We start from the raw sequence: 16,241 nt of genomic DNA, 5'->3' as shown, positions 1-16,241 counted from the left end.
GTAATAAAAGGATAAAACCCAAATTAAATTTCAAATGCATAAATAATATACAATATCCTTAAAGTTGGTTTGGGCTTTTATCTTTTTTAACCGAGCCATTATATTTTTTAAAGAAACATTCCTAAACAACTAGTTTTCGATATAACATATATAAATATTAGTTTTTGATATAACATATATAAATATTGCATCCGCTTTGAAATTATCAATGTAGTTCCGGAGTTCAATCAAAAGTCTTCTTTCATCATCATCATCATGGATACATATCGCTTAACCGTACATACTATCTTCGGTTTATCAAACTTACCAAAATTATCACATGTATTTAATTGCTCGTACAAATAAGAAATTCGAATATTACCTCGTTAATACGGTTCCCAAACTCCTGGATTTGCATATCTCGCACCGTGTTGAAACATCCGTATTCATAATATTGTTGATTTGTGATGTTTGCCCCTTTTTTTTTTTTGGGGGGGGGGGGGGGGGGGGGGGTTAATGTAACACTCATCTATCATCATCATGAAAATATAATCCTAGGTTCAGTAACTTTTGCAAAAGATGTTGAAGCACTTAGTCTAAGCCAATACTCATACTTTTGTTGGTGAAAGTTAACGTACAAATTAAATTAACGTGTTAACTATGAAAATTGAGTAGTGTAATTATGTAATTTAATTTGTATTTGATCCAAACACTACTTTTGTTAATCACTTTGTTTTTCAAAGTCACCTTGTATCGGTTGATCTTGTCTAAGAAAATCTTCAAATTTTTTACTGAATCGTTGCCCAAACATTAACATCATCCACATAACGAGCAATCCTAGCTAATTTTGTGGAAAACGACTCGTCTCGCCTCACCGCAATCTCTTTATGTGGAAATTATGATCTCTAAGTTGACATGGTCCGTAAATCAAACTTTCATCTTTTTTACTAGGAAGGTAATGAGAAATTGGTTTTTGTTCGACCGGATCATATCTTACAAGTATCACATGGGTTTAGCAAAAACTCAAAAACTAAAAAATTTTAAGAACTACTTTTAAAAATATTTCAGATATCCGAAATATCCAAAAACTCAAAAATTATCTGAAAAATTATCCCGAATATACAAAAATTATTCAAAATTTATAAATAACATTTATTACTTAATAATTTAAAAATATTTCAAAGAGTTGGGATATCTGAAAAATCGGATATCCAAGATTCGTTAATAAGCGAGTGGAAGAGTATAGTAAGGCGACGCGTGAAGTGGTAGTACCTCCAGTATGGGCCCAGCCACCCTGTTTCCACCGGCTCAATCATTAGACCTCTGTTTCCTTCATCTTCTTCTCTCTAATTCTAATCTCCCGTCGCTAAAACAAAAATCTAAAACCCAATATTCACTCACACACATGTCAACATCCGAACCTCCATCTAACAACAACTCCGCCATCATTAAAAAGCCTCCCGCCAAAGACCGCCACAGCAAAGTCGACGGCCGTGGCCGTCGCATCCGCATGCCCATCATCTGCGCCGCTAGGGTTTTCCAGCTCACTCGTGAGCTAGGTCACAAGTCCGACGGTCAAACTATCGAGTGGCTCCTCCGTCAAGCGGAGCCGTCGATTATCGCCGCCACCGGCACCGGCACCACTCCGGCCAGCTTCTCCACCGTCTCCGTCGCTGTACGGAACTCGAGTAACTCGATTTCCGTCGCGCTGGATAGCAATAACAAGTCGCCGGCGCAGCACCACCACCAGCAGTTTCTATCGCCGGCGCCATTTATCCTCGGGAAACGCCTCCGGCCGGACGACGACGAACTTGACGCCGGAGGAAAAGACGATCATAACAATAATAATAATATTAACATGTCTTCCGGTGCGGTTGTTAGTGCGGCGGCAGGCGGTGGTTTTTGGCTACCGGCGCGGCCGGATTTCGGACAGGTGTGGAGCTTTGCGGCGGCGCCGGAGATGGCGATGGCGACGCAGCAAGGGCGGTTTATGCACCAGCAGCCAATTGGCGAGGCGTCGGCGGCTAGGGTTGGTAATTACCTTCCGATAACGCAAGGACACTTGAATTTGCTGGCGTCACTTTCCGGCCCGCCGCCGCAATCCTCCGGCGGCAAGGATGATGATAACCGTTGAATTGGTATTGCTTGGTGTTGATATCTATATAAATATGCATTTGGTGGTAATTTGTGTGTGGGAGATTGTTAGGGTTTCAGGACCTAGGGTTTTAGTTGTTAGCCGCCGCGTGAATTTAGGGCTTTTTTACTGCATTTTTTCCCTTGAGGGTTTTATCCATTTTGATTTTCTTTCAAATTTCTAGTTTATATAAATATAATATGATTCATAGTGAGTCTTTGGAGAAATGGATGTTCAGAAACAAGCAAGTGCGGATTCACCAAAGCTTCAACCGAAACCGAAACCGAAACCGAAGAAGCTAGGTGGTGGTGATTGTTTTGATGGTGTAATTTGTGTGCTTGTATGATGATCCAAAAACCACCATGTGATCTGAAAACAAGCAAGCAGTTTGGACTTCGGATAGAAGACCTGTGGGGTTGGTTAATTGTTAGATTAATTTCTTTCATGTGTGGGGAAAATAATAATAATAATAATAGTAGTAGTAATAATGTAAACCTTGTTGGTTTGTATTTATTTTTTAGGGCTGCCAATAAATAATCATATGTCTCAAGTCTCTTTTTGTTCTTGGTTGATTTTGTATTTTGATTGGAAATGATATTTTGGTGATGGTGATTTTGATTCACTGTAATACCCATTGGCATCATCTTCTCATGGCTTTTTTGCATGTCTGTTACTATTGGATAGGGTTACAGACGCCTTTGTTCCGTATCATACAATTCTTTTATGCTCAAAAGCTAGGTGTATCTTTATTTATTAAAGAGAAAGTTGTCATCTTTCTCCGCGTTAGACACTCGTGACTTAAAACTAAATAGCATTCACAAGTTTGTCATACTATTGCGAATGGTTTTCTTCGTCTAACCTTTGTTAAGTGTTCACAACTATATCGTATGAAGAGAGCAAAGATGGTTGACCATAAGGTTGGTGTTTATATCGTATCAAACAATCAGACGTTGTAACGTTCTCACTTATCAAAATCTGAAAACACGACCGATTTTGAGCCATAGCTGCAAGTATTTATGGAGCACGGCTGAAAATTGGTGGTGACATACGCCTAACTCGGTCTTTGTAATCAAGAGTTGAATTTGACTCACAATCTTTAATGTTGAACAACTTCAATCATCACATAGAGAGACACTAACGGTGAGAACTGGTTATTAGATGCTGTCCTTAAATTGCACTTTATCGTCATGGGAGTATAGGTGATCAAATCGGGTTGGTCAAAGGAACCGGAACCGGTTCAGAACCGGTTCCATTAGTCAACATCACTGTTTAAACCGATTCCATGTTCGAACCGGTTAGGGAACCGAACCGGTTCCCCAACCCTCGGACCCGGAACCGGTGGAACCGGTTCTGACCGGTTCCTAAACCGGTTCTTACACTGTAACCGGTTCCAACCGGTTACAGTGTAAAAAATAATTTTTTTTTTCGTTTTTCGTTTCCGCTGCTCGTATTTGTATAACATGTTAAATAAAAAAAACAATTAACATAAAATTCATTTTATTTACTTTAAGAAGTTCAAAAAAAAAAAGGTTACATGTTTTAAAATATTCAAAAACAAACTAACAAAACATTAAACTTATAAATATAAAGTTGTGACATATTATTTCTATAAAAGCCTTCTTGTTCGTCGTAATTATTGAGTGGCGACTTATTCATCAGAATTACTTGTAGAAACGCCTTCTTGTTCGTCGTGCACTCGAACATCAAGTGGTGTTTCGTCTTCCAGAGTGGTTACGTGTTGAACACGATCGATTGAGTCCAAGTGATCCTTCAAGCAAATGCACATCTCCACCGACTCCGAATTCAGTCTTGTTCTTCTCACCGATATTACCCTGCCACTAAGAGAAAAAGCAGATTCCGAAGCTACCGTAGAAGCTTGGGCGGTTAGTAAATCACGGGCCATGGTGGCAAGAATCGGAAACTCGGTTTCCTTTACCTTCCACCAAGCCAAAACATCAAAAGTGCCATATTCCTCTTCGGATAAACCGGTAGAGAAATCATATGCACTATACCTTCCTAGTTCGCTTGAAGGGGTGTTACCCCTTTGTTTTTTAGCCGTTACGTTGCGAACGGTGTTCATAAGGCTAATCATGGGGTCTCGTACTCTAGGAGCACTTGAACTTGATGAAGACCCCCCCGGCGTAGGCATGTGTATGTTTGACCCATATTTATTTATATAAAAGTCATACATAAATTTAAAATTCAAGTTAAAATCATTTTGTGCCTCTGTTGAAAAGTTTGGGTCAACTTCATGCATATCTAAGGCTGAAAAAATTTCGTCTATCACACATTCAACCCCCGTAACATTTAACATTGGGTTTAAAGCGGCGGCGCAAGTAAAAATCGGTGGCAATTTAAGAAAGTATTTTTTTAATTTAAACTTCATTGGTAATATGATGTTTGAAAACATTGGACTTTTATTTTCAAATTCTTTAAGATTGTTAACGATTAAAAATAACTCCGAAAGAACCAAGGGACTTGTCGGATAATACGTTCCCGATAGTTTCGTAGTTGATGTTTTAAAAACTTCAAGAAAAGTCGATAAGTCATTGATAATTTCCCATTTCTCATTTGAAAAGGGGATTGCCAAATCATTCTCGGCAAGACTAGAATGAAACATTTGTAAAGTGTCTCTTTGTTTCAAAGCACTTTGAAACATTATGCAAGTGGAATTCCATCGATGAGGTACATCCCAATTAGCTCCCAAAGCTTTTCTTCCCGTATCTTTACAAAATTTTCTATAATCCATTTGTCTTTTTTTACTTTTCTTAAAAACTTCATGTAGCATTACTCTAAAATCGTTTATAACCGATGTAACCTCATCCGAAGCAAGTCCGTCTTGCACGATTAAATTAATGATATGTGCAACACACCTTGAGTGAAAAAATACACCATTGCAAATCGGCGTATATTTTAATTTTAATTTATCAACCGCCGATGTATTATTCGACGCGTTATCAAATGCAATTGAAAATATTTTATTTTCTAGTTTATAAGTTTTTATAACATAATCTAAAATTTCAAACAAATTATCTCCCGTATGTGGATACTCAAAGAGTTCGAAAGCAATGGTGCGTTTCATCATTTCCCACGATGACGGGTCTACCCAATGAGCGGTGACACAAAGATAAGATTCGGGTAGACCATGTGGAGCCGACCAAACATCAGTAGTTAAGTTTATTCCCGTATTTATATTTTCAAAATATGCAATTAGTACCTCTTTGGCCTTCTTCCACAATTTTAAACAATAACGTTTAAGAGTATGACGACTTACGTGAGTGTATTGTGGTTGAAGCGTATCTCGAATCATGGCGGTTAAGCGAGGGTTGTCGAAGTGGCTAAACGGCAAAGCTTCTTGAATCACAAACTTCGCCATACGATCTTGAACTCGATCAATTTGGTATGTAAATATTCCGCCTTCACTATCCATTTGCGTTTGTTGCGACTCGACGTTCTGTTTCAACGCCCTGCAATACGGTCTTTCGATGTGTTTCTTCAAATTTGAATTCGAAAGTGGGTTTAAATAAATCCCACAAAACTTGCACCGAGCCTTCAATGAATGGTCACTCAATTCAACCAAATCCCAATTGCACCAAATCTCTTGATTACGATTATGAGGTACAATACGAACGAAACTTGGTCCGGCGGTGGAACCTTGACCAACCGATGATTGTGAGGCAGCCATAACAACAAATATGAATATAGAAGAAGAGAAAACAAGAGATTAGAGAACTCAGAACGTTGTAATAGCGTTTTTTTGTATTTTTTTGCGTTCGGGTTTGCGTTTTGAGTGTTGTGATGAACCCATTACACCAAATACCTATTTATACTAGTAGTGGGGTGTTTGGGGAGCCAAAAAACGGCCATTTTTGACCCCAACGGTCAAAAAACGGCCATAAAACCGTTTCCCAACGGCTAGAACCACTCCAACGGCTATAACCGGTTCCGAACCGGTTCCGGTCGAACCGGTTCCAGAACCGGTTCCGGTTCGGTTCCGGTTCCTACCCGGTCCACCTCCAAACATGTCAAACCGGTTCCGGATCATCGGGTTGAAACGGAACCGAACCGGTTCCTACGAAAAACGGGTAGGAACCGGTTCGGTTCCGGTTCGGTTCCGTCGAACCGGTTCCAGGAACCGGTTTTGTTGTCCACCTCTACATGGGAGCAACACTCCAAATCCAATTCAACCACCACGTCAACACTAAAATGTTGCGTTGTACCATGTCAACACTAAAATGTCAAATATGTTGATGGTGTTCATGCGTTCTCCATTTATGTTAAGAATGTTTAGAAATTGTTTTCACCATAATACTTTTAACATGTGGTGTTTAGTAGCGTACTTGCTTGTTTGTAATACGTGTTTTCTCGGTAGAAAGGAAATGAGGAGTAGATCATAAATACCCACTTTATATAACATTATTCAATATATGTAAATTTAATATTTTAAAGTACTTATTTTAGACATTCTTCCTACAGCACCTTTTTATCTCGGCTAAACATGTGTAACAGACAAGAATTGTAAGCTACCACAGTCGTCAAATTACTAAGGTACAAACAATTTATGGGTATTTTGACTTAATAAAAGATGAGGGTATTGCAATATGTTTAACGTAAAATGTTGTTAGTATGCTTAGAAATGTATATGTATGCTATGTGGTGCTCGATAATTGTATCCTTCAATGTCGTCCCTGAAAATCCAAAAACAAATTAAAAAAATAAAAAATAAGGGCCTAGGGAATGAAAAACAAAAGGCCCTAAAACACAAACTTAAAAACTATTATATAATTTAGACAAATGTGAAAATAATAATAATAATAATAATAAACAAAAGTTTCTTTTTAGCAAAATGATCTAACTAAAAATACTTAAATGAATCGTGATCCTCGTCTAGGATAAAAAGCGACTTGTTTCATATTGTTTAAAGCATCAAAAGAATTAATAAGTTGAGTAAGTAAAAAATAATGCATTAGTATGAAAATGGATCTGTTTCAAATAGCATCTAATGAGCTTATAATATAATGAGGTAAAATTGTCTGAGAAAACTTCAACTATATCAATACCCAATATTGATATAGTTGTCTTGGAAATGTTAATATATTTTGATACGAAGAATATAGTCTTATCACGTGACTTGATGCACTCCTCTTTCAGAGAAGATAGCAAAGTTCATATATGGCCTCTATGAGGGTATGACACACATACTAGGTAGACATTGAGTGCTTCAGACCTTAAAAGCTGTCTTTGCGTTCTTCCTAGATAAGTTATCAAATAAGCCTTCTCCTCACTATGCTATATATTAGATTCATGGGTCCAATGGATGACTTGAACTCATGGAACACATTATCATGGGACATGGGTATTGTATGTATAGAAGTGTGAGTAGTTGCATGATGTATTGGTCACACAGAGACATTTGTGCCAAGTAAGAGTATTTAGGTTGGAGTCTTTATACCTCTGTCTCCAAAATTTTTAAGATTTTATTAGTATTTTTTTCTCCATCAGAATCTCTCTATTTCCATCTCCAAGTTATAGAGATCTTGTAATAATGAATCTTTATATATAGAGATTCACTATTCACATTTCTTTTAAATAGTGTGGGTTCGTAGTTAAAAATATGAATACCTTTTATAAATGTGGTGACGACAAGCTTCTTTCATGGAAGCTCTAAGCCCTCCATCGCCTAAATGAACAAAAAGAGAGAGAACGAAACACCTTGTCTAGCACCTCTTTTAATGTTAATTTTGTTGGTGATCGACCCCATTTACAAGCATTGAAGCTCTAGTTAAATTAAGACACCCAAAGATTCATTTTCTCAAATCCGCCCGAATTTCATTTGCTCCCATTATATTAGATTATTATCCATGAAACCCAATTTAAAGAGTCAGAGTTTCTCTAAATTATGAGTACTAAAAGTCGATGTTTATACTTGACAAAGTAAAAGAAGAAGAAGAATGCTCAAGCGGTGGAAATGAAAGCAGGAAGTCGCTTGGTATCGGTTTATTTCGTTATGGTAAAAATTATATTACAAAAGTTGAGGGGCCAAAAAGTAAAAAAAAAAATGTAACTTGGAAGGACACAAATTTTATTACTACAGTTAAGATGTCAAAAAATAAATATATACAATAGTGATATACTAAAAAGTATGCATGTGAAATTTATGTGAAAAAAATCTAATTAATCAAATTTTGTAAATAAAGTTTAAAGGCGAAAACGTAAATGCTAAAACTTATTCGGATCACATAAGCAACCTACAAGCCCTTCGGTAATTCTATCATTTATTTCCTCTGTATTGCAGGGTCTAACCACACAAATATTAATATAGAAAAAAAAGTAAATTATTGGTTTTTTTCCCATGTGCTTTGACGAAAAATATCAATTTTAGTTCTTACTTATACTTTATTTTTAATCAATAGCTTGACATTCAAGATTTTTCACTTATCATTTTTTTTCACTTCTTGTCACTAGTGAACCAAGAATTGGACAACCAAACCAGTGAACCACATGAAAAAAAAACCTAAGCTAACTGAAAAAAACATATTTCCAGAATTGAAGATATTGTTACATGACAGTGGAGTATAGTATATGCATATTCAATAAAAATCACTAGTGCACATGAAGTGCTGATTAAAGCATAGGCATTCAATATGAAAATTGGGCACTGATGAAACAACTAGCTGGCATTATTAGGTTGTTCATTAAAGTCCCTCCACGTCATCGTCACATAGGAAGCTAGGCTTCAAAACCCTTCTCAATAACGCTCCGCTGTGGTTTAAAACCTCCTTACCGTCCCATTATATATATGCATGTGTGTGTATGAGAGAGGGAGAAAGAAAAAAACACATGGCCCGGTCGTTATACATGCATTTAAGTGACTTTCATGAAAACTAGACAATTTTGACATACATGCATTCGTGTTTTTTACCTTTATTATTGTTTAGATATGTTTATAACAACCATTGAATTATGTTTATAGAAACATGTGATCAACTACCAATCTACCTTCTTATTGTGAAATTGAATATAGGTGATGGTGAAGTTGTTATTATTTGCTATATTAATAGTAGTTAACTAGCTAGTATCTTATAACGTGCACACCTATTGTTGAATTCATGACATAGTACTGGTTCAATATCTAGTGTAATTATGCGTTTGCATACATTATTATGAATGAATTGGTGGGGTGTGATGTATATATTCATATGAACCCAAGTTGAAAGCCAAGTCAAGAAGTAACGTGTATATATAGATCAAAGCATGAGTAATTTTCTATTTATTTATGCTTGTATATGTATACAAGTATATTTATCGAGCTACTTTTAAACAGTATATGAATATATACATGTAACACCTACATCCACCTTATATAATTTTTTTTGAATACTATAATTAAATGATATAAAGGTTAGAATTAGGGTTGTAAACGAACACGAACAAGGCTTTGTTCATGTTCGTTTGTTAAGGAAATAATGTGTTCACGAACACTTATCGAACACGATTTTATGTTCGTGTTCGTTCATTAAGGAAATGAGTGTGTTCACAAACGATTCACAAACATAAATAGCATCAACAGGCCTAGAAGTTGAGACCGACGTATTCATCAGCGTGAATAATAAAAGTCAGTAAATGGATCAAACGAACATGAACAAGGGCATGCTCTTTCATTTAACTTTAAATGAGCACAAACACTTAATCGAAGAAATATTTATGTTCATGCTCGTTTATTTAAAAAATGAGCATTTGTGGTCGTTTATGTTCGTTTGTTTTAAAATTTAAATGAACATAACTAAACAAAGATAAATCTACTATTATAATAAACAAAAATCATTGATGTGGCACGTGGCATAATTATCTCATCATCTTTTGCCAAGTGGCATAATTATTGCTTAATTTTGAAAGTCATAATTATTTTCTGCTTGGGACCTGGTGGTGGAAATGTTTCAAAAAAGATTGTCAAAATGGAAAACTAAAGCGTTGTCTTTTGGGGGTCGGGTTACCGATATAAAGTCGGTTTTAAACGCGTTACCGACCTATTATTTTTCGTTGTATCGGGCACCGGATGGAGTTATCGAAAAGTTGGATAGGTTGAGAAGAACTTTTTTCTAGGGGGGTTCGGATGAGAAGTCTAAGGTCAATTGGGTTGCATGGCAACGGGTGATTGCACCGGTGGAATATGGCGGGCTTGGGTTGGGGTCTCTACGGGATGTGAATTTTGTGATTTTAGCGGAGTGGTGGTGGCGGTTTAAAGAGGAGCGTGAAAGTTTGTGGAGAAAGGTAATTTGGTCAATACATCATTCGTCTAGGAATTGGCAAAGTGAAGAGATCGGCGGACGAGTTGGGTTGGGGATCAGATTAGACTTATTGTTAAAATATGGGGTTAAAAGTGGAAATAAAACTATTTTTTGGCTTGACTTTTGGAATGGTGATGAACTGTTTTGCAAAAAATTCCCCTTGTTGTTTGATCTTGAGAGGGAGAAAAGTTGCATAGTGGCTAGTCATGATTGATGGAGTTATTTGCAGTACTTGGAATTGGGTGAGAGCTCCTAGTTTGGCGTTAGAGGTGGAAGAGTTAAAGACAACTTTTAATTCTTTGTCATGAGGTGGTTTTAATGGAGGGGGAAGATAAAATTGGATGGGAAATTGATGCTTCGGGAAGATTTTCGACCACAAGTCTAAAAGCAAGAATGATTGAGGTATGTTTATTCATACCAAGTTATAAGTTTTATTGGAATAATTGGGTCCCTCAAAAAGTGGGAATTCTAGCTTGGAGGGCAAAGTTGGATAGGGTCCCGGTATTGACATCTCTGACAAAGAGAAATATTATGGTGGAATCTGTAGATTGTCCGGTGTGTGGCGAGATAGAAGAGACGGTCGATCATATTTTTGTTTCATGTGGTTTAGCTCAAGGAGTTTGGCAAGCAATCTCACTTTGGTGCAAGGTTCCTCATATATACACGTTTAACTTTCGTGATATCCTTGAGCTTCATAAATTTACAAAATTCTCAAGGAAAAAGGCAAAGTATTTCCATGCAGTTTGTCTGGTTTCGATGTGGTGTTTATGGAACGCCCGCAACGACATAGTGTTCAACGGTTCGGCGGCAACTGCGGGTGGTGTTGTGAGCAATATTAAAGGTCTAAGTTATCTTTGGGTTAAAAATAGATCCGGAAGACCTCTTTTGTCATGGGAGGATTGGTGTAGGTTTAAAGTGTAATTGTTGTTGGGGGTTGTGTTGACTAGTGTCTTGCTAGTCTATTTGGTTTGTGCTTGTCATTTTTTATTTTATAAATTTGCTTTTGTTGGCCGTTTAAAAAAAATTAACTAAAACAATTAATAATATTTTAAGCATTTCATATTAATGAATTTATTGAGCCAATAGAGTCACTACTAACTATATAATTGTTAATGAATTTATTGAGCCAACTTCCCGTCAAACTGTTTACAAATACTTCACCGAACATTCGGTTCGTTTACATGCTAGAAAATTAAAATTAAAATAGATACTTTTAGTACGTCTCTAGCCACATGATTTATTGAGCCAATAGAGTCACTACTGACTACCGATTTTTCCTGGTTATTGTTTGTTTGTACATGTTTCACTCCATTCGTCCAATTCTTATTTGTGAACCTAACCCATGAAGGCATGAACTACATCATCCTTTGCATTATTCACCACATGGAACACAATGTTCATGGCTTCTTTACCATATAATAACTTTATTTTTTTAATTGTTCTACTAAATTTCTAAACAATTAACTAATGAACTATAATTGAAAACTAGAGTTAAAATTCATGTCTCACACTCTCAACTCAATTTATGCCTTTACTTTGTTATAAAAGCCAAGTAAGTGGACCTTGATCTCGATAACAATGCAATAAAGGAAAATCTCGTGATTCAAAATTTTCTCTTGATAAATCCGTGGACACATAAGAAACTCGTTAGAACAACCTTCAAGAACGAAAAGTTGCCTAATACTCTACATCCAGGTGAGTTTGAGTCATCATGAATCACGAGTACAAATGTGTATTATATATGTATATCACAAAACACAGAGTTAGCCTCTTTCCAATTGGGTTAAGTATATATTCATTAAAAATCGGCAACAATTAATAACAAGCCTAAGTATAAGAGCATCAACAAAAAATGGGTTTGCTTATGCTAGTCCAGATAACGTCAAAGGAGGTGGACAAGAGGTTTTCGAACGGACATTAATGTAGAGCTTATGCAGGTCCTTGAACTAAACGAATATAGGTGCACAAACCGGTTTAAAACTCAAAACCGGTTCGGTTTGGTCTAAAAAAGTCAAAACTTGTTTATGATCGGTTTCAGTTTGGGTTGACACCGGTTTCTTGACCAGGTTACGATTGGTTTCAGTTCGAGTTTTGATTTGACCGGTTTTGGCCGTTTTCGGTTTGATTAAACGGTTTTGGTAGAGAAAATTATAAACCGGTTTCTATATAATCCGTTTTGGTTTAATTTCAAGTTAGTTTGATTAGCTGATTTATTTATTATAAAAAAAATTTAGAAACTGACGTGACGGAAACATGACCCGACCCAAAAAAAATAAGAGGACGTGTCTCTGCCACGTCATCTCCACTTTCCCATTCAGTCATCTTATCACCACCAACGTCTCATCACCTCATTAACTAACCACAGCCATGGACACTCTCATGGCGTCATCTTCTTCAACGGCCACCGTCATCTCCCGCCACCGTCCGCCGGTTCATCCCAACCGTCCATACAATTCCTTCATCCCGTCCCGCCGTACGACGTCGTTCTTCCCCAATTTCAACGCGCAAATAAAACTCAACCACTCGTTCCGTAATTCACCTTCGAGATTGAAGGTTAAATGCGGAGGAGTTACGGAGATTAACGAGAGTCAGTTTACGGACGTTGTGTTAAAATCGGATCGGCCGGTTCTTGTTGAGTTCGTGGCCGGTTGGTGTGGACCGTGCCGGTTAGTCGCTCCAGCTATTGAATCATTATCAAAGGTTAATATTAATATTAATATTAATATTATTATATTAATATTCGATGCGACGTCGTTTTTAATTTACAGATATTTTACGATGTTGATTGCTGAAAACACACAATTAGGTGTGCTAATAAGTCAAGCTACTCGAGATAGGATCACTGAAAAGCTCAAAATGAGCCGAGCTTTTTCGAGCTCAAGCCTAAAATGAGCCTTGTGTATTTTTATGTTTTGCCTTTTGTGGACTTGCATGTATTAATTTCATATTGCACAACTGAGCTCGAGCTGAACTTGGGCACATTTAATGGTGTTTTTTCAAAATTATAAAAATTGTTTAAAGCATATGTAAATTAATTAATAAATAATACACGAGCCAAGGCCGAGCTTGAAAAAGCGACTCATGGGCTGAGCTTGAGCTCTCGTAGCTCAGAATGAGCTGAGCCTAAGTTTGAAAAAGCGACTCACGAGCCAAGCTTAAGCTTTTGGAAAAGAGCTTGAAACAAGCTGAGCTCGAGCTCCGGTAAATCAAAATGAGCGGAGCCTAAGCTTGAAAAACGACTCACTACCCGTGCTTGAGCTCTTGTAAGTCAAAACGAGCTGAGCCCGAGCTTGAAAAATTAAATCACGAGCCGAGCTCAAGCTCTTGTAAGTCAAAACGAGCCAAGCCGAGCCTGAAAAAACGACTCACGAGCCGACTGCCGAGCTCAAGCTTTAAAAAAAGAGTTTGAAATAAGCCGAGCTCAAGCTCTTGTAACTCAAAACAAGCTGAGCCTGAGCTTGGAAAAACGACTCATGAGCCAAGCTCAAGCTTTAGGGAAAAAAAAAAGCTCAAAACGAGCCAAGCCCGAACTTTAAAAAACAACTCACGAGCCGAGTTCGAGCTCTCCTAAAACTCGGCTCGACTCGTTTAAGTCCCTACTAAATGTTAGAATTTGCACTCTTATGCAACCTAACATATTCTGATGGTTAATTATGGTTTCAACTGTGTGTTAACTTCCAGGAATACGAAGAGAAACTATTGGTTGTAAAGATCGATCACGACGCAAACCCGAAGCTAATCGAAGAATACAAGGTGTACGGGTTGCCTGCTTTGATTATGTTCAAAGACGGTAAAGAAATCGCAGAAAGCCGAAGGGAAGGCGCAATTACAAAAGCAAAGTTGAAGATTTACATTGATACATTGCTGCAATCGGTATCGGTTTCCTAACTCCCAACAATTATTGGTTAATTGTTATGTTACACATAATAAATGTGATCAAGAGCTTGTAATTTATGTGCAGCAGGAGAATTGTATATAACTGTATTTCAGTTCTTAATTCTCTTGCTAATTTTTCATTTACATACATAAACTGAACGCGAGCATCGGTTTGCGCTTCGGTTCGGATAATTGTAGAAATATAACAAAAGTTTTCTTTTTCCACTTGTGTAAAACAAATTTTTTATGTACTTAATGCAGTCTTATCTGGTAAAACTAATAGATGTCAATTAATATGTTACATTGTTTTCTGAAGTTATATGTGAACTCAAATTTTACAAAAAAATTAAGTTTTGAAAGTGTAATAAACCCAAACCATGAAATCAAACTAAAAGTAGAAGCAGACCTTGGTAAGTTTTTGGTTTGATTTGTTTTCATTTTTCAACAATGTAGTTTATAAATATTGAAAATTGTTATTAACGATTCGGTTGATCGGTTTCCTTCAAATTAAGTCTAGAATTGCAGGTTTTATAATTCATGAAAAATCACGATGAGTAAAAACGATGTTCAACGTAATTTTTAAGTTGTTCAACATGCTTTTTAAAGATAAAGGATGAAACATGCAATTTTGACCGATATTTATATGATCAAGAATACATAAACTCGGGTTTGACCAATGTTTTTGAATAATTATGTAATAATCAGAGAAAATATATAGACAAGATTTTTATATTTGTTATCATCATGTTTAGGTTGTTTAGGTATAAGCTTGTATATTATCATTATTTTTTTGACTTGTAAACTCCTATTAAACATTGAGGACAATCGATTCGATATGTAACATGTTCCATTGAATTATTTAAGCTTATCTAATATTAAAAATATTACGTGATATTGATGTTACTTTACGTTTCTTTTGAATATATATATATATATATATGCGGTTTCAAATGTTGTTTAAAAAATGGTATGATACTTCTAGGGTGCGTTCGTTTCACGAACTTTTTTTAAAGGATTTGAAATTGGAATTGGAATTGGAATGAAATGGAATGTTTGAAAATCCCTATCATGTGTTTGGTTGGTTAATATGCATTGAAATTGGAATTGGTTTCGAGCTGACTAGAGTTTTTGCACTGGACGGGTCGGGTTTCGGTTTCCTTTGTTTCTTTATGGTCGGTTTCGGAGCACTGGACGGGATGGGTTTCGGTTTCTTTTGTTTGTTTTTGGTCGGTTACGGATTCGTTTTCGGCCTTTTGTTTCGTTGTGGTCGGTTTTTTCAGTTTCATTTTTGTTCGGTTTCAGTTTTTTTGTTTCGTTGTGGTCATTTTTTCAGTTTCATTTCTATTCGGTTTCAGTTTTTTGTTTCGTTTTGATCGATTTTTTCGGTTTCCATCAATTCGGTTCAGTTTTGGTTTGTGTTTTGTTTTGGTCTACTTTCGGTTTCGGTTTTTTTTTTCTTTTTTTTTTAAGAACGAGGGCAAAGGCAGAAATGTTTTAGTTTTTTTACATTTTTCGATTTTTATTTATATTTTGAGTTATGAATTTTTTATTAATTTTTTTGAACTTTTTTTGGAAAGGTTTTTATTGTTAATAAGAAAATCCTTAACAATCCTTTAAAATATGTGGGATTTTAAAATCCCATGAAATGTGGGATTTGATGGGATTTAGTTTCCATTCACATTCTTTCATTTAATGAAACGAACATATCAATTCATGGGATTTAAATCTCATTCCTTAGAATTCCTTCCAAATCCTTGAAACGAACAGAATCCTAATATTAAAAATATCACGTGACAACTTTTATTTGTTTTATAGATATGGCACATCAAGTATATCATATGAATCAAATTGTTAGTATCGAATGTATTGAACCCAAAACAAGATGTTATCACTTGTACTTATTTAAATCTTAATTTAAAGGTATATTGGTTTTTAATAATCCTAACTATTGTCTTTTGGTCACT

At 36.2% G+C, this 16,241-nt stretch overlaps 1 protein-coding gene and 1 pseudogene across 1 annotated transcript; both read left to right on the top strand.

The window, feature by feature from the left end:
* The first annotated feature begins 1,384 nt into the window (after positions 1-1,384).
* Positions 1,385-2,152, top strand: LOC143562158 (transcription factor TCP7 pseudogene; annotated as a pseudogene).
* A 10,616-nt stretch (positions 2,153-12,768) lies between these two features.
* Positions 12,769-14,478, top strand: LOC143562157 (thioredoxin X, chloroplastic). Its single transcript, XM_077050049.1, has 2 exons — positions 12,769-13,101; positions 14,083-14,478. Exons 1-2 carry the CDS (start codon positions 12,769-12,771, stop codon positions 14,287-14,289), a joined length of 540 nt encoding a protein of 179 aa, XP_076906164.1. The 3' UTR covers positions 14,290-14,478.
* The last annotated feature ends 1,763 nt before the right edge of the window (positions 14,479-16,241 follow it).

This window comes from Bidens hawaiensis, unplaced genomic scaffold, assembly GCF_021521415.1.
Source record: "Bidens hawaiensis isolate Kalapana, Puna unplaced genomic scaffold, B.hawaiensis_p1.1 tig00020918_1, whole genome shotgun sequence".
NCBI lineage: Eukaryota > Viridiplantae > Streptophyta > Magnoliopsida > Asterales > Asteraceae > Bidens > Bidens hawaiensis.
The sequence above is the reverse complement of the archived record's forward strand: the minus strand, read 5'-3'. Positions and strand labels throughout refer to the sequence as shown.

Coding starts and splice junctions, on each gene's coding strand:
- LOC143562157 (XM_077050049.1), top strand. CDS start 12,769: ATGGACACTCTCATGGCGTCATCTTCTTCAACGGCCACCGTCATCTCC. Junction 13,102..14,082: donor CTATTGAATCATTATCAAAG/GTTAATATTAAT, acceptor GTTAACTTCCAG/GAATACGAAGAGAAACTATT.